At 49.9% G+C, this 26433-nt stretch overlaps 1 protein-coding gene across 5 annotated transcripts; it reads left to right on the forward strand.

Annotated features, from left to right (window-relative positions):
• The first annotated feature begins 234 nt into the window (after positions 1 to 234).
• Positions 235 to 25358, forward strand: LOC111858373 (abl interactor 2-like). Of its 5 annotated transcripts, XM_023840119.2 has the most exons (11): positions 244 to 736; positions 15607 to 15774; positions 16950 to 17126; positions 17872 to 17889; positions 18817 to 18914; positions 20572 to 20721; positions 21253 to 21374; positions 23176 to 23337; positions 23808 to 23894; positions 24340 to 24510; positions 24613 to 25358. In XM_023840119.2, exons 1-11 carry the CDS (start codon positions 455 to 457, stop codon positions 24786 to 24788), a joined length of 1611 nt encoding a protein of 536 aa, XP_023695887.1. In that variant the 5' UTR covers positions 244 to 454; the 3' UTR covers positions 24789 to 25358. The 5 variants fall into 5 exon arrangements, with proteins under 5 accessions (XP_072556468.1, XP_023695887.1, XP_023695889.1 ...); XM_072700367.1 differs by lacking the exons at positions 24340 to 24510; positions 24613 to 25358 and adding an exon at positions 24138 to 24311 and having other exon boundaries at positions 235 to 736; positions 23808 to 24014; XM_023840121.2 differs by lacking the exon at positions 23808 to 23894 and having other exon boundaries at positions 245 to 736.
• Positions 25359 to 26433: the final 1075 nt, after the last annotated feature.

Genomic DNA, 26433 nt, shown 5'->3' on the forward strand with positions numbered 1-26433 from the left:
TCCAGAAAACTTATCGCTCTGGTAATCACGTGTTTCTAATTGGATGCATGTATTTTAGGGCTTTTTAAAATGGGTGCTACTAGATTTCCCTCCAGTTTTCTGCACTTCTGTTTATAATAGAAGGGGACTCTATTTTATTGATTGAAATGGAAAGGTTGTCATGACAACAGCGCTGCAATTAAGACTCCTTTTGACCTTTGCGAGTGCAGCGATGTGCTTCCTGTGTAGAAATGACCAGTTTTTGTTTAATTTCATTTAAGCTGTTAAATGTTTTCAGTCAGTACTATTGATTTTTCAATTCTACCAGCACCGTTATCAGCAAAATGTTGTTTTAGTGATGAGTTAATTATCTCGCAGACACGTTACATCAGCATTAGTGTTTGGCATTACTTTTTTGCATTACTACCACGCGAGGTGGCAACTTCGTTCGCGCTGGTTTTTCCTTCGACACCAGATGTCAGCGCAGTCTCGAGCCGGGAGGAAGTGCCGCGCTCCAGCGCTTCCTGTGGAAGAGCGCGCCCGTATGCCAGCCGGGAGCGCGCTTCCCGGGGAAGAGCGCGCACTCCTCAGTTCCAGCGTTAGGAGGAGGAGTAGTGGGGGGGAGGAAAAACATGTAAAGATGGCGGAGTTGCAGATGCTTTTGGAAGAGGAGATTCCAGCAGGTCGGAGGGCTTTACTGGACAGCTTCACCAACCTGGAGCGGGTTGCGGAGTACTGCGAAAGCAACTACATCCAGGTAATAAGGAGCAGAGAACGGCGGCTGCTCAGACGGGCGCTGAGGTGGGGAAGCGCATGACCGGCGCTGGGTCCGGTCGTTGCCTGCCGTGCGGAGCTCCCAGGGGCCATGCGCTCCGACGCTCGTCCTCCCGCCGGTGCTTCTCCTTCCCTCGCCGGTCACTCCCCCGTATACCGTCCCCTGCTCGGACACCTCCTCATTTTCTCGCCGGTGATCCGGCAGCCCCCCAGGCTCGCTCGTTTTTTCACATTGGCTGTAGTTTTTCGACTCTCGTGGAAATTTAACTTAACGTGTTAAACCTTTCAGCTGGGTTAGGTTTTATTTCCAGCCAACTAGTTATCTACTTGAGAATTGTGTTTAACTCTGACTACTAATGAATCTGTATTCAGACCGGCTTCATTAACCTAATTAGTTGGGTTTAATTGATGAGTTTAAATGGTAACAGTACCTGTGTCCTCTGGTACTAACCATACCTGTTGGGTAGTTAACTGGTTAGCGATGATGTGGAATCGGTGTTGGGCGGGTTGCGTCTAGCTGCGGCCCGCCTGTTTTCTCTCCAAAATGAATCGGACTTTTCTGCACCTTAAGTTTTATCAGCCTAATAAATGACGCTCCTTCTAATATTCGCTGATGTGCATATGCATCGGAGAGCTTAAGGTCACTTTTAACTTTGTTGCGATGTATATATTACATGCTGGGGGGTTGTTACAAATGGTCGTTTCGGATGTACAATCTGTACTTAAGTCGTAAGGCGAAAATCACTGCTCAAGTGACGCCCATAAAATAGATATGTCTATCTGTCTATCTATTTCCATTTACTTTTGAAATAATATTGATCAGCTATAGTGTTTAAGAGCTATATGTAGAAAATTACAAATATTGCGGACCGTAACTGCATATGCAGTTATGCGCGTGAACATGGGCTGATGTACAGCGCTGACTGACGCCTTGAGGTACCGTCTTATTTCTTGTGTAATTATGATTACGGGGTTACTCGCTCAATCGGATCTGATAAATGAGAGCTGCAGCTTTCCAGGAGTCCAATCCAAACGTTAATGAGCAAGACGCCCCCCAGAGTAAAAAGTATTCTTAAATTCAGCAGGCGTTGACGCATTTCTGTATGCGACTTCAAAGAAGAATCATTTAGGTTTCATTAGTGTTTGGTGAGAAAATGCATCAGGTTGCTGCTTAGTGCTGCGATGTCCTTTGTGAGCCCCAGTACTTCCCGGGGCATCTGCAGGCTGTCGCGTTTAACTGCTTAATCTGTAGCGGCTGTTCTGTGCCACACGTTTAAGACGGAAAACATTAGCTATCTGTGGGTTATTTACTGGTAAAAGTTCCGGGAATTTTTTTGGCAATGAGGAAGTGTCAGTTTACCAAGTAATTGGCGGTAGTCTGCCAAATGTCTTAGTGTTTTTTCTTCATAACCTTAGTATAATTAACAATATGCAGCTAACTATAGGCTCAAACTTTCTCAAATATGGGACTTGTATGAGGATTGGTGAACAGTCAAGTTGTTGCACTAATATTTGCTTAATATTCAGTAATCTTACATTGCATGATATGTAAATAAAGTGTAGCATGGTAGATCACTGTTTAATTTCTATATGGAAATTAAATGCCTTCACTTTCAATTTAGCTGTGAATTCAAAGTGAAAGTGATTAATTGTGAAGATTAATTGTCATTGACACACCACAGCAATGAAGTCTGTCCTCTGCATTTAACTCATATGTGACATTGTGACATTAGGTTAGGGGACAGCTATTATTAAGCACCTGGGGAGCAGTGCGTGGGGGCGGTACCTTGCTGGTTCTCGAACCAGCAACCTTTCAATCACAACTTCACAAGCACGCTTTCCTAACCTTTAGGTCATCATTGCCCCTAAAACATTCCAGAAAACTTGTACAGTCATGGTCTCAGCCACAGGTGTATAGACATCTATGGTTAGGGATGTGGCAGTGAAATCTGAAATGTGCACCTTAGACTAGAGTCACCATCTATGTGAATCTTGGACCCCAGGTGATGATGCTTTTCTATTAACGCTCAAGCAAGGGTATAATCTTTTCTGTTACCAAATTGCGTGACATCCCAAGTGCATTGAGCTGGGAGACGTTCATCTGGCCTGGTGTGCTGCTAAGACTGGGGTCGCGGTGAGGGGTGTTTCCATGCGGCAAGTCGGTCTGAAATAGGGCTTTGAACTGGCAGCATGAACATCGGCCGGCCCTGCCCTTTCATCGACTGAATGGGAGGTAGAGCGAAAAAGACTGGTGAGTTTGGGTACCTAATATAGCATGCAAACGGACTTTATATAGAAAAACCAGAGGTTAATGGATTTCTGTATTAGAGAGTCAGAGGGCTGTATTAGAGAGTCAGAGTCAGACTGACTCTGACTCACCCCATTGCTATATTATGTGTACGTGAGAGAGAGAGAGCATGCTCTCTTAAGCCCACTGCCATGTGGCGGTCTGCACTACAGTGGACATGGGGACACTCTAACCTCTTTGTGTCAGATGAGAGATTTGCCATGCGGCACGCCGATGAGAATTGCTTCCAAAGGCACGGTTCACTTTAACACAAAAGTGCGGTGGATTGATTTTGATGAGAAGCAGAGATTACCTCTGATGTCGGTGGAAGGCCTTCCATTGATCTGTGCTGATTCGTCACTGACCATTTCTCTCCTTTATAGGAATATATTAAACAATCAATTGTTAAACTTGTGAATTCAACACTTTTAGTTGGTAGATATAGTCTGCAGCCTTGTACCAGATACAAAGTTGGAGGATGGATGCAAGGTGGAAACAATTACAAATTCTAAATAAATGTGGATAAAAGTGTAACAAACAAAGCAGAAATTATTACTGTTACATGTTTTAAAATAAAATTGCTCTTACACAACATTTAGAAACCTGTTGCAGATCAGATGTTTGGCAAGGACACAGAACCACAAACCCTGTTTTTTTTCATTTGCCTTTCAGCTAAGCTTATTTTCCATTTTGACTTTTTTAGATTTTTATAATCCTGTTTCTGTATGTTGTCTATATTTTCCTCTTTTTTTTTTACTTCCTGTGTTAGAAAGTTGAATTACTAAATGTATTCCTTTGAATACCTTAGACATGCAGAGGTTACACTAAGGCGGACCCGGCGGGAGCATTAACGTTAAGAGTGGGCATTGTTCTGTTCCCTTTGGGGGGGGGGGGGGGGATTTGACTGCTTTCCCACTATAATCATCACAAGCTGTTGCATAGTTGGCACCTTGCTTTATGAGCTGGTCTGGGCCTTCAGTCCTTTGATGGGGAGGGAAAGAGGTGCCTTCAGCTCTGTGAGTGACATTTTCCAGTGTTGTTATGAGTAGATGATTTGAAATCCAAAAAATGGCCAGTTCTGAAAATCTCTAGTCTACGTGTGGATCATCTGGGCCTTGGTTGAAGGGCAGTCACCATGAACTACTTGTTGATGCATATTGTGAGCTGCAAGACGCATAACTACATGACGAAGAACATTACCTGTGTCTAAGAAAATGGATAGTTAAGTGGCTGAGGTCATGCACCTCTAGTCTAAAGGTTTCTGTTTCAAGAGACCTGACTTTAGTACCTTAATCGAGGTACTGAATTGTTCTGGTGAAACTTTCAGCTGGAAATATGGTTAGGAACTAAGTCACATTGGTTAGATAAGCAGCTTGTGTACATGTTGACTGCTACTACCCATGAGTAGGCAGCACAAACCCAGTGCTTTGCAGTGAGCTCTTTTCACATGAATCATGGTTTATAGAGGGTGTGTCTTCATGAAGTCTGCAGGCCGGAATGTATCCCGCTTGGACACATGTGTTTGTCATCTCCTCTGCTCTGCTTTCTCCATAAGGGGGGGGGGGTGATCAGGGGTTTCTACAGGCAGGATACTCTCCTGAAAATTCACCTGAGTCAGCTGGCACCTGAGTCAGCTGTCCTCTGTCTGTGCAGCTGGTCTCCCCCGCACCAGCTTGTCCATACTTGGGCTAATAGAACAGCTGTAAAGCCTATGTCTCAGAATGTTTGTGGCATGGCAGATTGATTCTGTTGATTGGATTGCACCAAAACCTGGTGACAAACCATTGCAGACACATTTAAACTCCTGTATTTTTGACACAGAATTACATTCTTTAATTTCATTTGTGTGATACTGAATGCTTAGGTTATCCGACCATTTGCCTCACGAAATTAAATTGCCAGATGTAGACTCACTGGTCAGTCTGTCAGGTACACCTGCTTACTGAAGCCACGTAGCCTGCTGCTCCAGACGGTGAATCATGCCTCTGCATTTGAATTCTAGCAGCGCGCAGATAGGCTTGCTTACCGTGCGGCTAAGCATTAGCATGGCTAGGATGCGTCACGCAACTTTGGACGTGCGGCGGTTGTTGGCTCCAAGCGTGGCGGTTCCAGCATCTCGGAGACGGCCACCCTCCTGGGATTTTCACACACTGCAGTGTTTATGGAGGGGGTGCAATAAGGAAAAACGTCCAGTCGGTTCTGTGAGTGAAAACACGTTGTTAAAGAGCAGCCAGAGGGAAATGACTTCTCCAAATTCAGGACTCATCTGTCCTTGAAGCGATTCTAAAGGCATGAGTAGTTCCTGCTCTGTATCTTAGATGCCACCAATAACCTGTTTGCTTAGTGTGACCTGTATCCACAGCAACGCATGCCGACAGCAGCGTGTTTGGGACACGGACTGCTGCCGTGCGAGCTGGCAGCCGGCCAAGCGATTCGAACGGGTGATGAGAGCAGGGCCCCAGTTTATTATGGCTTCTCACTTTCACACTAACCTGTAAAAGCGAGTCCGGTTACCTGTAGAATCTGGCTGTAGGTGCATCGCTTGCTGGGGAGAGTCGTACCCTGTTTCTGACACAGCCCAGAGATAAGGAATACGACGAAGGCGATGTTAGTTTTGGCTAGAAGGATGCTGTGTCATGGTGATGAAGAACTGCTAAAGTACCTTTTAGCATCCTATGCTGCTTCTGTGTCACTTTAAGTAATATCCTCCTGTATAAATGGGTACAATCACACATCACCATGGATACAAATGCTAGGTAAGTAAATGTGGATGCTCATTGTAAATTGGTCGCAAGTATAATGCATTCCTTTAAGATAGGGAGGGGGTGGATGTGCTGAGATACAGCCCAGACAGGTGATGGGCTTATTCATTATAAATCTGCTGTTTAATACTGAATGGGCTGCTTTTTTTCTGTGAGCCTGAAGACCACAATGGTAGATTTTCCCGACCCTTCTTAAGACACGACTGTTTTTCCTGAGTTTCCCTTGTGCTGAAGCTGAAACGGTCCCATTTTGCTTTTTAAATCCTTTCCACTGTTTCATCAGACTCATCTCCTCTTCCTTTTTTCCATGTCATGTGGTTCTGTCTGCTGTCCCGTTTGGAGCAAGACTTACAATCCCTATCGCTGATTTCATTACCTGGCCCTCATTGAAGCTAATATTTCATTCTTCTTGGTTATGGCTTAAATTAAGATACAGCCATGGTTTGTTTTTGTGACATTTTAATGCTGTAGCGTCTGCTATTGGATCCCACACTAGTCACACCTTAGGGTTGCTCATTAATGTCCTGCTCATGTTATCCTGCTGTCATTTATTGTGAGCTGCCAGCCAGGATAATGTGGTTCAGCCTAGGTGGAACACCCGAAGAGCATGGTTTACCTCAGTGGTGATACTGCTGTGACCTCAGCCTTCACCTCCTGGTCTGAAGCACAGATTTGGTCTTGGTCTGTAAGTCCCTGTGGCCAGAGGTGGTCTCCTCCACAGGGCAGGTTTTATTGGCTGAGCTTTACTGATAGTTGTGTCCTGGACATGATGGTACGTTAGCCTTATTGTGGGCGTGCCTTCCACCTCGCCATTCTGTTGACGTTGGTGCAAGTGTAACGTAATTGGGGCTGTCTTCTTTCTTAGAGTGCTCTGCAAAGAAAAGACCACGAGGTTGCTGTTCTGAGTGCCGTAGGCAGGAAATGCATTCAGGAGTTTTATCATTTCCCGATCATTGTCCTTTTCAAAGGAAGTTCTGCTTCCCAGCCACTTCAATACCTCTGGCCTTTGGCAGGCAGCACGCCAACACACAGTGGCGAGATCGTGGCGGAGCCCATGAGGTGGGTGACCATCGCTGGGAAGGGGGCTCAGCACGTGGCAAAGCTTTTCCGCGTGCCGCGAGGTCAGCCGCTTCCTACGCCGGACTGCGCGTTTGCGGCAGAGTCCTCCCGCCCCCCCACGAATTGGGGGCAGACTTCTACTGCAGGGAGCTTCGCTCCAGTTATCACCTTCAGAATAAAATATGAACACTTTGCTTACTTGCGCTCTGGGAGTGAAAAACACTCTGTCCAGTTAGAGCTGATTGTAGATGGCTGCCTTTGTGTTTCGTCCTTCTCCCTCTCACCTCCTGTTCCTCTTAGTAAACATCTCGACCTTAAGAATGAGAGCACGGACCCGAGGCAAGGCCATACGGAGTAGTGAATGCGCGGTTAAGGGAGTTGTTCCCCGGAGGGATGGAGGGATGAAGCAGCGCAGATCGCAACAGCTGTGAGCAGTTTTACAAGCCCCCCCCCCCCCATGTTAGCAGTTAGCCTTAACGTACCCCCATGCGCGGTTTGTTTATACCAGTGCTATGATTTCGTCTGCCAGGGCTGGCCCGGTGTGAGTGAATGTGTAGTGAGTTCCTGCTGTTCAGAATCAATAACTGACCTAAGTCAAGTCACCTTTTCAGCCCTTGAGGGTCATAATGTTATTACGATAAAATTTCTTGCCATTGAATTAGTCGGCACCATTTTAGCCTACTCCAGGCAGAGCAGCGGTGGAAGCTGACCTGTTGAAAGCCCAGGAGGAGGCACTGGTGAGATTAGCAACCCACATACTGCTGCTCTAGCTCAGCAGGGTTATCAGGGCTGAGAAAGGGAAGTACTGGGCAGATGCATTCATTGTTCAGTTCGCGTGTGTAGAAGAGCAGGAAACTGTTGTGGTGGCAAGTACCTTTGACTTCCTGGTGCTTCTCTTCCTAGTTAAAATCACCCTGTAACTCCCCCCGGTGGTCAGAGTGAGTGGAGGGATACTGAGATTATGTGTGGTGCATCTGTTTTTGGGGGAACCACCCTCATCGCTCTATAGACTGCAAGGTTTTTGGCCCGACGCCTCTGCCTGGATGGGGACTTGGGATTTTTGCTGGACCTGGCTCTCTATGCTAAAGTCTGTCAAAGCATCTCACTGTAGTGGGACAGACAGGAGACTGGGGGTTAAGTCTGCGTCCATTCCAGTACAGCCAGTTCCAGTTCTAGAGATTAATTTTATTTTAATCCAAATGCTAAAACACCAAAATTCGCAGTTCACTTTATTATCAAGCTCTTGATTGAGTCAGTTGTCTTAATGTAGTACTGCTATTAAAAACAGTCCATGTGAGTTTCTCAGGCTAGAATTAGGGAGGGGGGACTGTGAGCTTGGTGTGTCTGGGGTGCCCTCCTTAGGATATCCTCCTCCTTCTCCTTGATGTTTTTGATGGGGGTGGAGAGATTGGGGGTGGAGGAGAGAGAGGCTGGACGGAGTTGTTTGGTTTGGAGTAAGGAGCCGTGTGACTCATTCGGCGAAGGCCGCGTGAAGTTCTCACATTTGTTCCCTGGGGTAGAAGATTCTGAGACTAAACTCTTTCCTCCTCTGTTATGCAGGGATTTTTTATGTTTTAAATGAAAACAGGAACACTAGTATTGAGGCTTGTTTCTTTGTTGCTGGTGTCTGTCTGTCTGTCTGATACCGTGGTACATACTGTGGACTGGCAAAAGACTGAAAGTTCGTGCCTAGGAGGGACACTGCAGGCTTACCCTCTCAGCAGCTTGTATGCCGTTTGTAATTTGCAAATTAGCAGCGTCACTTTGGGGGTGAGAACTGGACGTTTCCCCTGGTTTCCCCAGGACAAGAGAAGTGCTGAATAACTAGATGAAACCTATCGATCCCGCTCTGTCACATGCCCGAGAGTAACACAAGGTTCCCAAAATGCCCACTTTGCCTCCCCTGCACCCCCTTAGGGCTTAAGTCAGGGGTGCCCGACTCTAGTCCTGGGGGGTCAGAGCCCTGTGTAGCTTAGTTCTTTCCCTGTTCCACCATAAATGATTAAGCTTAAGAGCTGTGTGGTAATTAGCACAAGGAGTTGAATCAGGTGTGTTAAATGAGGGGAAACCCAAAAATGTGCAGGGCTCTGGCCCCCCAGGACTGGAGTTGGGCACCCCTGGCCTAAGTCCTCAACTGGCGATGCTGTAATTGATAAGGATGCAACCCCCCCACCCCCGTTCCACCTTATCTTTCAGTGCTTGTGTTGTCACATTGTGGTTTTTATGTTAAATATGTGTTTTTTTTTAGTTTATTTTCTTTTAATCAGAAGTGAGTAGTTCAGGTTTAGAGAGTATAAGTCCAGACCAAGATTTTGTTTCAACCAACCAGTTCAGAGTCACAATCACAAAATACTCAACTGGGTGGTTGAAGCAAAATCTTGGTCTGAACTTTTACTCTCAGAACCATGAACTACGCACCTCTGCTCATAATCTGGTCCTTGAAGTCTTTGTGTCAGGCAAAAGCATGGGTTAAACAGAGGTGTGGCGGCATGTAGGGGAAACGCAGTTTCAGCTTCTCAAAGTCAAGACAGTAGGCGGATAATAAGGGCTGTGGTGCAGGAAGCAGAGTTAAAAATGAGATACGGATAACTCCGAGTGGTCAGGCTCTGCTCTCTCTCCTCCTCCCCCTTTTCGGTGATCCTGAAAGGGCCCTTGTGCTGGGGGCAGAGCTCGCAGCAGAAGATAGCCGTCTGTGATGCCGGAGCAGCTTCTGTGCCATGTACGACCGTGTCCGTGTGTCCCTGTTTATCGCCATAATGTCTTGGCAGATTTGAGGACGCCTTTTCAGAGACATGGTTTTGATTTGAGCAAGCCTCTCGGTCTTTTGTCAGACATGATCGGTAAGCCTTTGCTGTGTAATGATATTTAAATGATCTAGAAAAGCAGATCATTCCGTCTGCGAGCTGATGGCTTGCTGGCAGGGCTGCAGCTGATGGAGCTGGCGGCTTTCTGGATGGAATCGGGACACTGAGCTGTGCTTCACATGCCCTCCACTTTTACTTCTTTACTTAAAGAAACGATAAATATATGGGGGCAGTAGTAATCAGTAACTGGAACAGTTACTGATTATTTAAATACAAATGTCAGGTTAAGGCGCCATTCAGACAGAGCGGGAATGAGGGGAAAGCACAGTTTAGATTAAAAGGGGGGGGTCAGGTGTTACAGCTGGCAAGTGTCCATTTAGCTGTGTGACCGGGAAGAATACATGCCCATGTAAGGTTAGTCAGATGGTGCCACCTAGTCTCCACTGATTGGGAAGCGGGGGGGGGTTAAATGCACAGATTGGGGGGATGCCTCTTCTGCAGCTGCATTCAGGTGAGATGTGGCCGAGGAGTGTCCCCTGAGTTACACTGAGCCCAGCCACGGCCCTGGGAGGTGAACCGGAGGTGGTTGGTTGGTCAAATGCTGAGATTTGGGTACCTTCCCAGTTGATGTGTGAGAGCACCTGGAGATTTTTGAAGCTTTGAGACGTTGTGAAAACATCTTTGACTGTCTGAAGATTAGAATGCTGCAAGGCCTCTATAGGCATGTTTCCAACTGCTCTTGTGTGACTCACCTTGTAGACTAACGTTTCCTATTCATCCTGGGGAATTACAGGCACACTGTGCTGCTGGAGTTGCTTTCCTCCCCCTGTTCCCTCCTGCCTCACTTTCCTGCTATTTTGATTCCAGCGTCTTCAGATACTGAAACGTTTAAAGACTCTGCAGCGCTGGGACTCCCTGCTTCATTGATGTCTCAGCAGCAGGCAGAGTAAACACAGACTAACAGAGCCTAAAGATAGTTATGTGGCCATGGTGTTGGGGCATGAGGAGGGGTGGGGTGCACAATAGGGTTTTGCAGTTCTGTGGTCATGACTTTCAAAATTTCGTCTTGCCTCGTTTCCACCAACACAGAGCTGGTGCTGGGCTGGTTCTCGCTTGGTGCCTTTTGAGAACCAGCCTGCATTTCCACCGGTTTCAAAAAAGAACGGAACAGAGGTGAGCTGGACCTCTGGCCGAGTCGTGGTGTGGCTGCCGTTGTACTGCATGGGGCACCCCTCATGGGCCTTGCTGGAACTGTTCACTGCCATTACTCATATCGCTTGCCTGTAACTCAAAATCCTGCCATGTTTCCAGAGCACCAGCTACAGATGAGGACAGGAGTGTAGCACCTGGATTCAAAAGCACACAGTGGGTGGTGAATCTGGGGGGAGAGGGCGGGCACCTCATTAAATGTCTTAAAAAGGCACCTTTCTGGAAAAGTGGTACAAAACTTCACATCACTCATGATGAGTTCCTTCATTTCATTTTATCTCTTTGGAAGTCTATCTTGCTACCTAATTTTTAAAATGTGATTTGAATTAATCAAATGCTTCTGTGGACGTAGAAACAATTTTCTTTGTTCTATATTGATTCACTGAGTAGCTACCATCTATGGCCTTGAATTGCTTCACCGGTGTGGTAGTAGTGTGGGCTGACAGTGTGTTTTCTAGACTTGTCTGCCTCCGTCACATTTGCTGGGATGAAACAGACCTTGGGCCTCCAAGCTTTCGTTGCATAACAATCTGAGAACAACCGCTGCTCTTCACGGTTGTGAGATGATCGGAGCCGTTTCTGGTGTGTAGACTAGAGCTTTGAAGCTCCTAGCAAGTTGCACAGTGTCAGCATGTCTTCAGTGGCCTTGTTCCCGGAACTAAAAAGTAAAACTAAAAATGCATTATGGTCATGGCTTAGGATGGTAGGAATGATGGCCTATGGGGCTCCAGGGATCACAGTCAGGGAAAACGGTTGCTTCTCTTTAAGCGGCCAAACATTTAATACACTTCTGAAAGTGCCGGAGACCTGATCTTGCGGCGAGCTGGCCCCCACGGCACAGCCGGCCCTCGGCCCCCCTCTGCTCTTCCAGTTCGCCCCTCTGATGGTGAAATCCCAGGTGCCCGTGGGGCCACAAAGAGGGCAGCTGGCGAGCTCTGGGGCCAGCAGGGTTCCCGTGTGCCACACCTTCTGCAGGCCGCTACAAATAAGCGCCCAGCAGGGCTCCTGTGAGCCAGCGGTGGAGGAGCGTTCCCGGAGCCGGAGGCGTGTGTGTGTGGCCGGGGCCCCAACCCCGCTTAACAACGCCATTAAGTGAACGTGAGTGCTGGTCTGCAGCCAAGCTTGCACCTTATTTAGTTTGGGCCACGCTAACTCGAGGCTGACAGTATCCATTGTGCGGACGTGTGACAATTTATTTTTTCCTGTCCTTAATAGAGCTGCCAGTATCTGACAGTTCAGTACAGCTGGGCTGTATTTGACTGGGCAGGTCAGGGGGGGCTGCTTTGTTTTGTGTGGCATCATTCATAGATACCGAGGTAACGGGGGGGGGGTGCAGACAGTCGCAGGGTTTGTCCCACTCATCCCACATTCCACACGGCTATCCTGCAGTGGACGGCCTGCTGACACCCATCAGCCGCCCCCCCACTGGAGTAAAATCTGTTCCAGGTTCTGTTCGGTGTTGCATGTCTGCCTCAGGCTGACGACTCAGACCTTGGATGGATCAGGGATGTTCAGCAGGCTGTCAATTATTAGTCTAACAAACATGATACACTTTAAGGACTGTAGGGTTTAAAGGTGTTAATTCATATATCTCTGTTAAGGAGGCTAAAATCCTGCATGGCTCCAGCGAGACGTGTGAGGTTCGGCAGGGAGTGAGAGAGCAGCTGCTTTTAATTAAGTTAAATAGTGCGAGAATAAGAATTTCAAATATGGTCGTATGCACTACGCTCAACTTGTGAAATCTGTTAACATCTAAGATCGAACTTCAAGCTGCACTTCAGATTCTCGGTCTCTGCCAGATGGTATGTCAATGAACTTTTCATATGGTTCATGGAAATCAGCGGGGCTGGAATGCAAATCACACCTCCACCAGGAACAGCTCCTTTCACTACCTTTTGTTAAACTGACGACAGTGAGGCCATTCGGCCCATCAAGCTCGTTTGGGGAGAACTTAACTAATAGCACAGAGTTGTTAAAATCTTATCTAGCTCTGATTTAAAGGAACCCAGGGTTTTAGCTTGCACTATACTAGCAGGAAGACTATTCCATACTCTAACTACACGCTGTGTAAAGTGCTTCCTCAAATTTGTTTTAAAATGTTCTCCCGCTAATTTCCACTTAAGGCCATGAGTTCTAGTACTTAAACTAATATTGAAATAGCCATTTGGCTGAACAGCATCCAGACCCGTTAGAATCTTATAGACCTGGATCATGTCCCCCCTTAGTCTCCTTTGCTCAAGGCTAAACAGATTCAGTTCAGCTAACCTCTCCTCATAAGACATTCCTCTAAGACCAGGAATCATTCTTGTAGCCCTCCGTTGCACCTTTTCTAAGGCAGCAATGTCCTTCTTAAGGTATGGTGACCGAAAACTGGTTAACTGACAGGAAGCAGTGAGTAGTTAGTAGAGGCACAATGTCACAGTGGGCCTGCATTCATAGTGGGGTACCGCAGGGTTCAATTTTAGGACCACTATTGTTCCTAATTTACATTAATGATATTAACACCAATACATACAGTAAACTGGTTAAATTTGCAGATGACACCAAGGTGTGTGATTGTAGCAGATACTGATCTAGCAGCAGAGAGGCTACAATGGGATCTGGATTTAATTAGCGACTGGGCTGATACTCGGCAGATGAAATTTAACACAGGTAAATGTAAGGTAATTTCCTGCCGTGTTTCCACAGGAAGCCTACGTATGTGATGCCCTGCGGCACTTCCTGCTTCCAAACTGATCCTGGTCCACCGAGATCTTCAGAATCGGCTTTACACACCAAGCGATCTGCCTCTTGACTAGTTTGTTTCGCATTCAGAGTAGGATGCCAGAAGAGAGTAATACCGCACCGACTGCGAGCAGCAGATGGACACAGTAATGATAGATTACCCTGGATGATCTGGCCTCGCTGAACACAATGGCCCAGGCAGCTGCCCAGTTTACACATTCAGTTTATTATGTCTTGGACAAAGGGCAGATGGGCCACAGTGGCTGGCTGCTAGCTGGGGCTACTCCAGGGTGCAAGCGCGCTGTCATCTTTGTGCCTTCGCGAGGAGTTTTGCATTCCTCCCGCCCCGGCGTTCAATGCAAATGGACCTCCAGAGCGGCCGATGTGCTGCTCCGTGGGGCGCCTTTCCTCGCGTCGCGAGCAGGACGGGACAAAGGGCGAGCGGGGGCTGTCTCGGCGGCCGCCTCCTGAGGCTCGCGCCTTCGCTTGCTGTGCGACTGGAATGAGAAGAAAGCCGCTACTGTTCAGGCACCTGCTGCGTGTAGGAGGCCGGTGGCGGCGGCGCGAGAACAAGGCGCCCAGTGAGTGCCGCGCCATCCGGCCACCTGCCGCCACTCTGCAGCCGGGCGAACTCCCCTCCTGCGGGCCGGAGACGGCGGCTGAGGGCTCTGCACCCCCCACCCTCCCCCTTGTCATTCCCATCTTACTTCTGCTTCTGAGCTTCCTGCTGGTGAATCTGGTTCTTTGCCTCAGTGTGAGATCCACACTCAGGATGGATGTACACGTTATCCTCACTGAGGCCAGCAGGGGGCGGCTGCTTCACCACCCTATTACTGGGCCTCCGACTTTCTGGGTCCCAGGTGTCCATGGCTGTCTTGCTCTCTGTGTTTTCCCTGCTAGTTGAGTATGTTGGTCCCTGCTAGGGATGAGAAGTATCCACCTCCTTCAATGCATAGTACTGTTCGCTGTCACACTGGTGAAAGTGTGCCTGTCGGCTGCGGATTCATTCTGGGGGTATGGCCATGTCCGTCCGTGACCGAGATGCGGCTCTATACCTGAGCAGCCACCAGATGACACAGCAGGGTTCTCCATCAAGCACTGGAGGTCTTTTAAATTCACCTGCGCACCGGCAGCACGGACAGGGGGCGCTCTGCAGGGCTCCGCTGCGTGTGGCAATTCTCCGGGGCGGTCCGTAATTCCTAGCTGCTGGCTTTGTATGGTCGGGGCGCTCCACCCTCCCTCATTCAGGCTGCTCCTGCCGTGTAATTCTCTTTAAATATCAGTCTACTGAAAAGCCTTCCTTCAGAGAACCGCAGGCTGTCAGAACGACGCTTTTAAAGGGTGTAAGTGAAGGAGGGTAACTGTGCCCCCCGCAGTGCACAGTGATGTTGGAGGACCTGTTCAATGCGCTGCTGAGGTATTTAATTTGCTGTGATTGCTTTGGTCCCAGGTCAATGTCCTCATTATCCTTCATTATCCTGGCTCCAACAAGCTGCCCTTACCCCCCCCCCCCCCCCCCCCCCCCCCCCAGCCCAGCGAAGTGTCGGTTCAGAGAGTGCACTGCGCTTGTCCATCGGGTGTTTCCAGCCCAGTGACCCTCAACCCCCCCAACCGCCCCCAGCATGGCTCTGCTGGTTCACATACGCCACGGCCCACTGCTTTTCAGTCTCACTGCGTGCTGAGGACATGCACAGAGTACCAGAGCACAATGGCCCATTGTGAGGTGGACAAGGGGGCACTGGGTTTAGTGGTGGCATTTAGAGAGGAACAGGGTGGCAGGACAGTGGGTGCAAGCCATGCCACTGAAAGCCGTGTTTCCATTAGATTAGCCCTTTTGATCCAGGTCTGGGATGATCCTCAAGGGTACAACAGCTGTGTTTGGAGGTGTGGTTTGCAGTTACTTATGCTTCTGAGTGACCCTCTGCATAAACGTCTGATGTCCCTGCTGGTGGTACCTGCCACTGTCATCCTATGCACTCACCTCATCTCTCCTCGTTTCCCTCCACAGTCGCCAGACAAGCAGAGGGCCCTAGAGGAGACCAAGAACTACACCACCCAGTCGCTGGCCAGCGTGGCCTACCTCATCAACACCTTGGCCAACAACGTGCTGCAGATGCTGGACATCCAGGCCTCGCAGCTACGCCGCATGGAGTCCTCCATCAACCACATCTCGCAGGTGGGCCCCGCCGGGCGCTACGGCCCCGAGCCGCAGGCAGGAAGGCCGAAAGCAGCCATGTTCGGTTTATCGGGGGTGCGTGACGATGCTCATGTTCACTGGTGCTCACTGACACGTTTACGCTCAGCGTCTGAGAGGTTTTCTAATGACCCGTGGCTCCCTCATGTGGCAGCAGCATGTCATTGGCCCACAGGCTGTATTTACTGACCCCCCCCCCCCCCATCTCCGGTGTGTTTTAATGAGGCCCGTTCCTAAGAAACAGCACACAGAAGCCCCTGTGGGTTTGGACAGTGTGACACTTTTTTTTTTGTCCATGGGGCCGGAGATAGATCAGTATCGTACATTTGACTTTTGGCGAGGACAGCGGTCAAGTGTGCTTTTGCTTGTTTATTTTTTAGAGAACTTCTTTATTCCTTGACAGACAGGATGATTGAACTCTTTATGCCTGCATGACAGGAGCCATAGTTTTCTTCGGAAACATCTGTGGGGGACACACATTGAGAGGGGGGAGAGCATTGCATTATGGGAAGGGAGCCTTCTCTAATGCAGAATGTCAGGGGCCCTTTTGGGTTTAAGCGTGTTGACCGAGCGCCAGGGCCCAGACGGGACGAGCGGCTAATTGGATCCCAGAGACGGCAGCTAGTCTCTCCCGGCCACTCGCGGGCGAATGCGGTCTGACGCCAGCCTGTGTTAAATGTCTGCTGGCTCTTCTCTTCTTAAGGCTTGTAGTTAGTTGTTGTCTTTTTGTCATTTGGCAAAATTGGATTAAACGCCTCGCTGGTTACTGTGATGTTTGAATGAAGTTAATTCCTCAAACTGCAGACTACTGAGATCTTCACTAGCCAGACTGCAGTCTCTTAAAGTCCTGTCCATTTCTGATTTTGAGTAAAAGATCCAACATATGCTGGTCAACCTGTAGCTCAGCATTTCCTGTCCTCAGTTTCTGTTGGTTCATTCAAAGGATGAAAATTCAAAAGCTCCGTAAAAACCTCCAGTCGACATGTTGGTAAATGTTCACCGGAAATGCTTGGTGGGTGTATTTTTTTATAAAGATGGACACACTGTACGACAGTCATGTAGAACAGCAATGCCGCAGCAAACATTTACAGGTTTCCTGCTTTGCGGAAACGCACGGTTTGTCAAAAATGAGGTGCTGACATTTCTACCTCGTCCAGACGGTGGACATCCATAAGGAGAAGGTCGCCCGGCGAGAGATTGGCATCCTGACCACCAATAAGAACACCTCCCGCACACACAAAATCATTGCTCCGGCCAATCCTGAGAGGCCAGTGCGCTACATCCGGAAACCAGTCGACTTCAACATACTGGATGACATCGGCCATGGAGTGAAGGTATGGCAGTGACTGAGGCGTTTCTCAAATGTAGATGGATACTGGCATTTTAGCCGGAGTCCAGCCTGCTTCTGTAAATGCATAAATAAATCCTTCTTCCCATAAATGCAGCCCTGATTTTTTCAGGCAGTGAAGCTCTGCTAAGCTTTGATCAAGCATTTTAGGTCACTGCTAGCCTGCATGTCCCCCCCCCCCCAGTGTTTGGTGGCTGCTGGTTCTCCCTGACAAAACGTAACATGGTAATGAAGGTTCCCGGAGGCCTTCACTCCAGCCACCTCCAGCTGGAGAATCCCTGCCGCAGTTTGCTAGGGCATGAAGGCTGCGTGTAGATCTCATTATTTAGGAGGGGAGGGGGTTTGGATAAGCCTGCTGTAGATGTGCGTAACTGATCCCAAGATGACAGGAAGCCCTGTTTTATGTGAAACCATGGGTGTTTAATGGCCTGTCAATGATCAGGGGTGAGTTTCCCGAAGCGTTCTTAGCGCTACGTCGTTCTTAAGTTCTGTGTTAAAAGATGGAACTAACGAACGGCGTAGCCTTAAGAAGGCTTCGGGAAACTCACCCCAGATCTGTTGTTATATTAGCGACACATTGTTTGCATGGAGTTGGATTCTCTAACAAAGTCCTCCTTGGGGGAGGATTTTCATGGATTTTACTCTCTGCCATTTTACAACCTTCAGCCACTAACCTTTCGACTACTTTCTCTCTTTTTTTTTTTTGTGTTGCCCGCATTCTAATCACTAAGTGGTTGCTTAGGTTCAAGGTAAGCATTATAATTGCTGTGACTTTGCTGAGGCTGTCTTAGTGGTTGTCTTGCACGTAGAAGGACTGACAGATGATGTCTTTGTCTCTGCCCCCCTCCCCTCTGGGCTCCATCATGAAGGGGCGACATCCCAGCGCTGTTTAATAACAGCGATGAATCCTCCTCAAGGTTGAGGAGATCAGTGACTCAGTAAGGCCACCGCACCCCCCCCCCCCACATTCTGCTATTTCGCACCATTAAGAAACCACTCATCAGGTCTAATTACTGCCCAGAGGATCTGAGGAAGATGAGGTGTTTTGCTAAGAAAGTGTTTCTTGATGATGGAGGGGGAGGCAGAGAAGATATCATCGAAGGTCCCCCTGGTGTCCTTGTGTCTTGAACTACATGTTGTAAATGTGAATCATTGACATCAAAGCAGGTAACAGGTCCATCCATCGGTGATGAATATTCCACCCTCCCTTTATGCCAGTTTTTCTGACACTCGCTTCAGCAGTGAAGGACTGAAATCTGATTGACAGATCGATCTCGGCAGACTTTCTGCTGCGCCTTGGTCCTGAAGCCGTATCTGGACTATTAGTTGACTGTCCAGAGCAGGAAAGCGACAAGCCGGTACACAGAATCTGTTTGTACCAAAACTTCTGTGCAGTTTTTGAGGGCACCACTGCACAAGCGTCGAAGCAGGAGAGGCCCAACAAGCGGTCCCGTCTGCTTCTGTTTAGGGCACGATCCCAATGGCTAACCCGATTAGCGAAGCGCTGGCAGTGAGGCTGGATGGGAAGTGATGTTTCGTGGTTTTGTCTGTGCTCCTGGTCCATGCTTGTCTGTTGTCTTGGCTGCGGATACCAGGTCGTCCGTTTTTATTGTTTGTGGTCGTGTGTGTCCTGCAGCAGCTTGCGGTGTTTCACGCCCAACCACTGTCCTTTGCAGGTGAACACTCAGAACATGAAGATGGGCGGTCTCCCTCGCACAAACCCGCCCGCCCAGAAGCCCCCAAGCCCACCTGTGTCAGGAAAGGCCACCGTTGGGTACGTAAGCGGGCCGTGCCTGTGTGTGCATTTATGAGCGCGTGTATAGTTTGTATGTACCGGTGTTTCCCGGGGGCTGGTGTGTGTGGGGTGTCGCCGGTCATCTCTGTCAGTTTGATTGTACCTCATACTGATATTTCATGAATAGCTCACACCCATTGTGCCTTCAGTCACTGAATAAATGCAGTCGTCTTCCTCTAGTCAGTTGGCCCTTTGCACCACTGGATCAGGGCTTGGAGACAGATGGATAGCCCACATCTTAAAAGGCTGGGTCCCGGGGCAGATTAGGTGCCTGGCCATTGACAGGCTGGGGCCTTGAGTTTATCTGGGTTCTTCGGGCTGTGTGTGCTAGTAGAGGTGAGAGTCACGCAGTCTATCTGGCAGGGGGGGGGACTGTTTGACCTTTAGGTGACATTTAAAGTAGCTGCAAGCCTTCTTACATTTGGGGATTTCAAAGACAGGGGGAGGTGGAGGGGGTTGTGTGTCCAGATGCAATTGGGCCAGTCTTTAAATGTGTGACATTTAGCAGACATTTTCATTGAACGTAGCTTTACTGCTTTCATGCACAAGCAACGGGATTAAAATCCTCCAGGTGGCGTTTTGGTGAAATCTTCCTCATTGCATGACAGGGCTCTTGCATTGTGGTGTGCATTGTGGTGTGCATTGTGGTGTGCATTGTGGTGTGCATTGTGGTGTGCATTGTGGTGTGCATTGTGGTGTGCATTGTGGTGTGCAGTTCGCTGTACGCTTTGGTGCGGTTGACTTTGCCCAATGGTCCTGGTGTTTTGTCTGTCTTGGTGAGCAAGGTGTGTGTGTGTGTGTGTGTGTGTGTGTGTGTGTGTGTGTGTGTGTGTGTGTGTGTGTGTGTGTGTGTGTGTGTGTGTGTGTGTGTGTGTGTGTGTGTGTGTGTGTGTGTGTGTGTGTGTGTGTGTGTGTGTGTGAGTGTGTGTGTGTGAGTGAGTGAGTGAGTGATGGTGGGATACAGTCCGGATGAGTGCTGCACTTCCTCCCAGTCTCCTGAGGCTGACGTCCCTGGAACGTCCCCTCCCTCTTTCATATTTTCCAAACGGCACGTCTGCACCAGTTCACAGGTTCACCCTGCAGTAGCAGGAAGCTCAGTGCACTCCTTCCCCTGCTTCCAAGATGAGTGTGTCAGCGTGGAAATGCATGCTGCAGCTCTTAATGTGGAATCCACTGTTTCTAAGATGTGAAAGTGTAGCTGTCTGCTCAGAGAGAGCCCCAGTGCATTCTGGGAGTTTGGGGTGAGAGTCAGCCATCCTGCTTCATCTTGATAAGCCAACTGGTAAAGTAATAAATACCGTTAAATGCTGAAGCACACAGCTGAACCCGGTGGGTGGAGAGAGAGAGAATGAGGGAGGGATGAGGAAGAGAGGAGCCGCCGCGGAGTGAATCACAGCACGGCTCAGTGGGTGTTTGGCCTGCAAGGTATCGATGTGCACTGTCGCCACGGTGAGGCATGAGCACGACTCCGCAACCAAGCAGCCCCCCTCGGGGCTCACGAGGGATGCTTCAGAAATACCCGCTTATTGCACTGTGTTTGAGTCTGTGTGTCTGAGCATAGATAGAACAGGGACCCCTACCACTCCCATCCACCAGTGACACCCCCTTGTTGTGTGGTATTGTCCCCCCCCCACAGGCGGCACTCCCCTTATAGGACGCTCGAGCCGGTGCGCCCACCTGTGGTTCCTAACGACTATGTTGCCAGCCCCACACGCACCCTGGCGTCCGCACAGCACCCGAGCCCCGTGCGCACGGCGTCTGTTAACCAGAGGAACCGCACGTACAGGTACCTGCTCAAGGCCTAAGAGCACAAGCGCACACACACACACACACACACTTTCCCTTGTTTAACTCAGAAATGTTTGTGTTTTAGACATTATTTGTGCAGGGAGATTTCCTCAGACCTGGCATCATAAACGCATGGCACCCCCCCAGATCTGTGAAGCCCCCTTGCTGTGGGTGGGGGCACTTCTATAGGCTCTGACTCTCCTGCAGTGCATCACTCTGATAAAAGGCAGCGTGACTCCCACTTGCCCCCTAACCTGGCCTTCCTGGTGGCACCAGCCCTGCGAGGCTGTAATCAGTCTGCCTGCTTTACCTGGGAGCCTTAACATCGGTCCCTGACCGTCCCCAGTAAACACTGTAAACACTGTAAACACTGTCCGACGATGCTCAGAGGCCTGTGGACATGTACTGTGTTGACAGCAGCCCTGCCACTGGGCCGTTATTTGTCTCTTATTGCGGATGATGATGGGCGGGGGTGGGGAGCGTACGGTGACAGTCCGGTGACAGCCTGACCCCCCCCCCTTTCCGACAGCAGTGGCAGCAGCGGGGGCAGCCACCCGAGCAGCCGCAGCAGCAGCCGTGAGAACAGCGGCAGTGGCAGCGTGGGCGTGCCCATGGCTGTGCCCACCCCCTCTCCGCCCAGTGCCTTCCCAGGTAGGCCCCCCCCTTCCGTGTGGCAGTGACGATACGGGCCGCCTCAGTGGGGCCGTGCAGCCTATCGCTGTGTGTCTGTGGCGTCTTGGTAACCGAACGGGATGCTTCCTTATCGCTCAGTTCCTTCTTTCTCTCCTGCTCCTGTCTCCTTTGCCTCCTGCTTGCTTTGTGAAGCCGCAACCACCGGGGGCGCCGGTGCCCCCACCTCCCCACCAAGCGCAGTTTCCTCCGCCACCCCCGCTGCCCCTCTACCCGCCCCGTTCCCGTTCCCAATCCCCCCCTCAGAGGCCCAAAGGGCCCCGCCCGAGGCTCCTCCCCCCTCACAGCTCCCCCCGCCCGCTTCTGCTGTCACCACCTCTGCTGCCAACAGCACCCCTGTGCCAGGTGAGTGCCCCCCCCGGCCTTCGCCCCACTGAGGGGAGGGGCAGGTGCATGCACTGAGGAAGCCTCAGGCCTCCCACACATGCTGCGCTTTGGACTGGTTTTGCCGGATCCTGCCGGCTCTGGAAGCCATTATTTCCAGCTCCATCTTCACCTCACCACCCTGCCCCTGGAATTCGAACCACGCTTCCAGCATGACGGCGGCCTGGTGATCCCAGATCCCACGATGCTCTGGGAGGGGGCTGTCTCCTTGGAGACAGGCCTGTGCCATTTCAGTGTGCCCATCACTGGCTGCACCGCATCCTGACACCGAAATACCCTCCTTCTCATCCATGTTTGTGCTGAGTTTGTGCTGTAATGGTGATATCAAGCCTGCCTCATTCTTCACTGGTGCCAAAACGTAATTCCTCCCACACTCACTCGCACACAACTCCAGGCTGCACCCCCTCCTTGTCGTTTTGACCTCTACTTTTATCTGCCTGGTAACTGCCCCTAACTTTTTCCTGGGCATTTGCAGGTAGTAGTATCAGATTAAAGAATAGTCTGGAAACCCTTAGATTAGAATTAGAATTTAGTGATCAGTGGTCATTGTCAACACACCACAGCACACAGTGCGCAACAACGAAATGTGTCCTCTGCATTTGACCCATATGTGACTTTCGTGACATAGCAGGGGGCAGCTTAATTCAGCGCCTGGGGAGCAGTGCTTGGGGACGGTACCTTGCTCAGGGTACCTGAGTGGTGACTTGCTGGTGGGGGATTCGAACCTGCAATCTTTCAATTACAAGCCCTAACCATCAAGCCACCACTGCCCACGGTACACTTGCAGGCCGAGTCTGTGTGCGTGTGGGTGTGTCCACTTCCTGTGCAGCTCGTCTGCCTGTTTCCTGCTCATCCTGAACCCAAACGGCATGAGTGTGTTTGCCAGCTGGATCCGGCTCTGCTCTGTGTTGCATGCTAGTGTACTTGGATCCCTTTGGCTGGTGATTTATGCTCAGAGATGTTAGGCTGTGGGCTTTGGAGAAGATCCTGGCCTGAAACTCCACTCTCAAGTCAGCCGTTTGGCCTCCTGCCCTTTTCCAGAATGAACTTGCTGATGTGAAGCTGGTTTGCACAAAATCTCACACGGGAAACAGGGTAGTAAGCAAAATCCCCTGAGGACCTGAAGCGTCATCCTGCACAGATAGCTGAGCTAAAGTCTTTAGTTACTCTGCAGATGTCTAAGGGGAATGACCTGGGAACTGTGTAGTTAATTTGATTAAGCATTTAAGAAGCCAAAGACTTCAACCCGCATGCCTGGCTGGTGTGGAAGAATGGAAGTAGCCGTTCCTCAAGCACATCGTTTAGTAATGACCACTGCCTCCTACAGGCCAGCAAAGCACACTGCAGCACCTCTCACTGTCGGCGTTCTGTTTTACAGGCCCCGCTGCCCAGTTCTACAGCATGAACCGGCCGGTGTCGCGGCATGGCACCCCCGCGGTGGGGGGGTCCCTGCCGTACCGCCGGCCCCCATCTGCTACGGGCCAGCCCGGCCTCCCCCAGAACCAAGTCAATGGGGGGCCCTACTTCAACCAGAGCCAAGGTATGGAGAGCCACTCCCTCCGAGCGGTCACCTGTAGTATTAGATGCCTGCTTAGTGTTTAAATTATTTCATTCTTTTTCAGAGAGAATTTGTTTCACCTTAATACTGTGTAATTATACCATGGATTTTGGTTTGTGCCCCGCGAGACTAACTGATGTGATCATAGCAGCTCTTTCACTGTTATGGCTGTGGGGGTTGGGCGGGCAGTAGATCCTAAATGAGCCCTTTTTAGCGAGTGTGTGGCATTAGGCATTGATGCTAACTGGCGGTCACTGTAGGCTGCTTCCCCTCTGCCGTGTAGAAGAGCTCTGTTCCTCACAGCGGTTGTCCGTGCACCAAACTAACCACCTGCCCTCTGTCTCCCCAAACCCCCCCCCTCGTCCATCTTCCTCACCTCTGCTCCGCCCACCCAATCACCCCAAACGCCCGGCCTCGCGCATGTTGTCGGGGGTGGGATCGCTGGAGAGCAGGCTCGCTCGCTCCCCCTCCCCCCTCCATCTTGCAGATCACTCCACAGCTCCCCCTGGTGGGCTTCGTGGCTCGGGTTCAGGAGACCAGTAAGTGGCCACGAACTGCCGCCCCCCAGCTGCGGCCCGCTCCCCGGAGGAGCCAGTGGGCAGCCCTGTCGCCAGCAGGTGGCGCTCAAACACATCAGCATGCCTCGCTTAGTGTGAAACCTGTGCCAGCCTACATCAGCATGTCTCGCTTAGTGTGAAACCTGTGCCAGCCTACATCAGCATGCCTCGCTTAGTGTGAAACCTGTGCCAGCCTACATCAGCATGCCTCGCTTAGTGTGAAACCTGTGCCAGCCTACATCAGACGTGATGCTCGCTAACCCCACGTGCAGCACGGGGGGGGGGGGGGGCGCTGCGTCACCGGGGTGAATCCCATGTAGTTCTGCATGGGGGAGAGCATGTCACTGACTATCCCAGGAGCCCCTGCTGCATCTTTACATGCTTTACTTTGTTCGTCTTGCTAATTGTCTTTACCGTTCATGCTCAGTCTCAGACGCGCCTCCTCCACCGCCTCCTTCCAATGAGCCGGCATCTGAGCAGTCGCCCCCACCACCGCCGCCTCCTGAGGAGTACGAGGAGGAGTCGGCTGTGGTGGAGTACAGCGACCCCTACGCGGAGGAAGACCCGCCGTGGGCCCCCCGCACTTACCTGGAGAAAGGTAGGCCTTCCTCCGCTGCCTGCGCTCATTCCCTCCTGCCTCTGCTCCCTTGGCACTGACCCTCACTTCTCCGTTTGCTCCCTGCGTTCTGACGGACTTCAGTGGTGGCCATCTACGACTACATGAAGGACAAGGAGGACGAGCTCTCCTTCCAGGAGGGAGCCATAATCTACGTGATCAAGAAGAACGATGACGGCTGGTACGAGGGCGTGATGAGCGGAACCACGGGACTCTTCCCTGGGAACTACGTGGAGTCCATCATGCACTATGCAGAGTGACCTGTAGATGGCGTGGGAATCCATCCAAAACGGCGTATACATAATGGATCGATGTGGGCCGCCATCGCTGCTGGGAAGGGGTGGGGTGCTTATTTGAACAGGGGTTCGAATTTTAATGTGATGGAGGGGTGTATATTTTAAAGATGAAGGTTAGTGATTTCAGCAACATAACATGAAGGACGGTTGTAAAAAGCCATTGTATTTACATGTGCTGAAGTGGATCTTTGTGGATATGGCCAAACTATCACCTCTCGTTACGGCGGAAAAGGGAAACCTCCGGCATATTTTTAATCGATAGCTCAGCATTCATCATCTAAAGCTTGGCTGGCAGGCAGCCCATGGTGGGGCTTGACCGATGTCTTGGCCTGGTGCATTGTGGGAAGGCTGGACACAAATTATGATAATGAGACGGGAGAGCCTATCCGTGTCCAGCAGCCGAGAAGCGGCCAATCCTCACTCATATGCAGTACTACATTTGTAAAGATAACCTTTTATCTATATTTTTTTATTCATTATTTTTCCTCTTCTGTTCTGTTGTTTAGTAGATCTGATCTCAGAGCTAGTGGCTTTTGAGATGTAGGGTTACATAAACTGCATGCTCAAATAAAATCTTTAAATAATTTATATACATTTCACCATGTTTATTTTGTTTTTAAATAGGCTTTTCTGTCTTGCTCATGTCCTGTATCGTGTATCTGTATGGCAGATGTCAAACTTTATACTTGGTGGGATGTGAGTGTGGTGCCGTGTGTCTCTGTGTGCGTGTCTCCGTGTGCGTGCGTTTGCATGTGCGTTTCGCACTTTAAAAATGCTGACCAGTGTTTTTGTCCCAGTGAAAAACCTTTTGTTGGCTTTTACTTCATGTTCACATAAACACCGAAACACTAACGGGTATTTCAGCTTTTAAACACAAACACGCACGCCGAACATAGTGATCTTTTTGAGTCATTGCTCAGCTTCACCATTTGCTTGTGAATTTGCGTCTGGACTCAGAAGAATTTTACATAAAATCTGTTCCGCTTCTTGCGGGGAGCTTATGTAAACGCCAGCCACTGTAAGCGTACCCTTGGGTGTCTGCAATAATTCTGAAATGCCTAATTTTATATGTTTCTGATTAACAAAAGCACATGGTTTTATAGACAGGACAGATTTTACTAAATCGGCGATATATTTAAAAAAAAAATAAATAAAAATTGTTTCAATGCTCTGATGGAAAGAGGCGAATCAGCGCCACCCAGTGTTGGACGATAGGAAAGCAGCAGGGAAAAGGGGCCAACGCGGTTCAGGATCTTGTTCACTGGGAGCACGGATGATGGGGGGGGGGGGAGGGGGTATGCAGAGACTGAGACACTAGTGTTCGGCTCCAGGTGCAAAGCTCTTGGTTGGCTTGCTCAGCTGTAAAGGTGTGACCTTGGTGTTTGTGTTCGTTGTTTCTATGAGTGACCCCGTACTCCATGTCTCGCATGTTCTGTCGCTCTGCCCCCGCTGCCGTCTGCAGGGGAGCGACCAAAGCCCCACCCTGAAAGTGGATGCCACAGGCACGTGGCATAATGAGTGTGGACATGTGACCCCCGACTGAACAGTCATAGGCACATGAACCAATATATTGAGACGTATACAATAAAAATGAACATTGGAAATATAG

The sequence above is a fragment of the Paramormyrops kingsleyae genome, chromosome 16 (genome assembly GCF_048594095.1).
Source record: "Paramormyrops kingsleyae isolate MSU_618 chromosome 16, PKINGS_0.4, whole genome shotgun sequence".
Lineage (NCBI taxonomy): Eukaryota > Metazoa > Chordata > Actinopteri > Osteoglossiformes > Mormyridae > Paramormyrops > Paramormyrops kingsleyae.

Excerpts from the sequence above, each read along its gene's own strand:
- LOC111858373 (XM_023840119.2), top strand. The coding sequence starts at position 455 with ATGTCAGCGCAGTCTCGAGCCGGGAGGAAGTGCCGCGCTCCAGCGCTT. Across the intron at positions 737-15,606 it reads GCGAAAGCAACTACATCCAG|TCGCCAGACAAGCAGAGGGC; the intron begins GTAATAAGGAGC and ends TTCCCTCCACAG. Across the intron at positions 18,915-20,571 it reads TCAGGAAAGGCCACCGTTGG|GCGGCACTCCCCTTATAGGA; the intron begins GTACGTAAGCGG and ends CCCCCCCCACAG.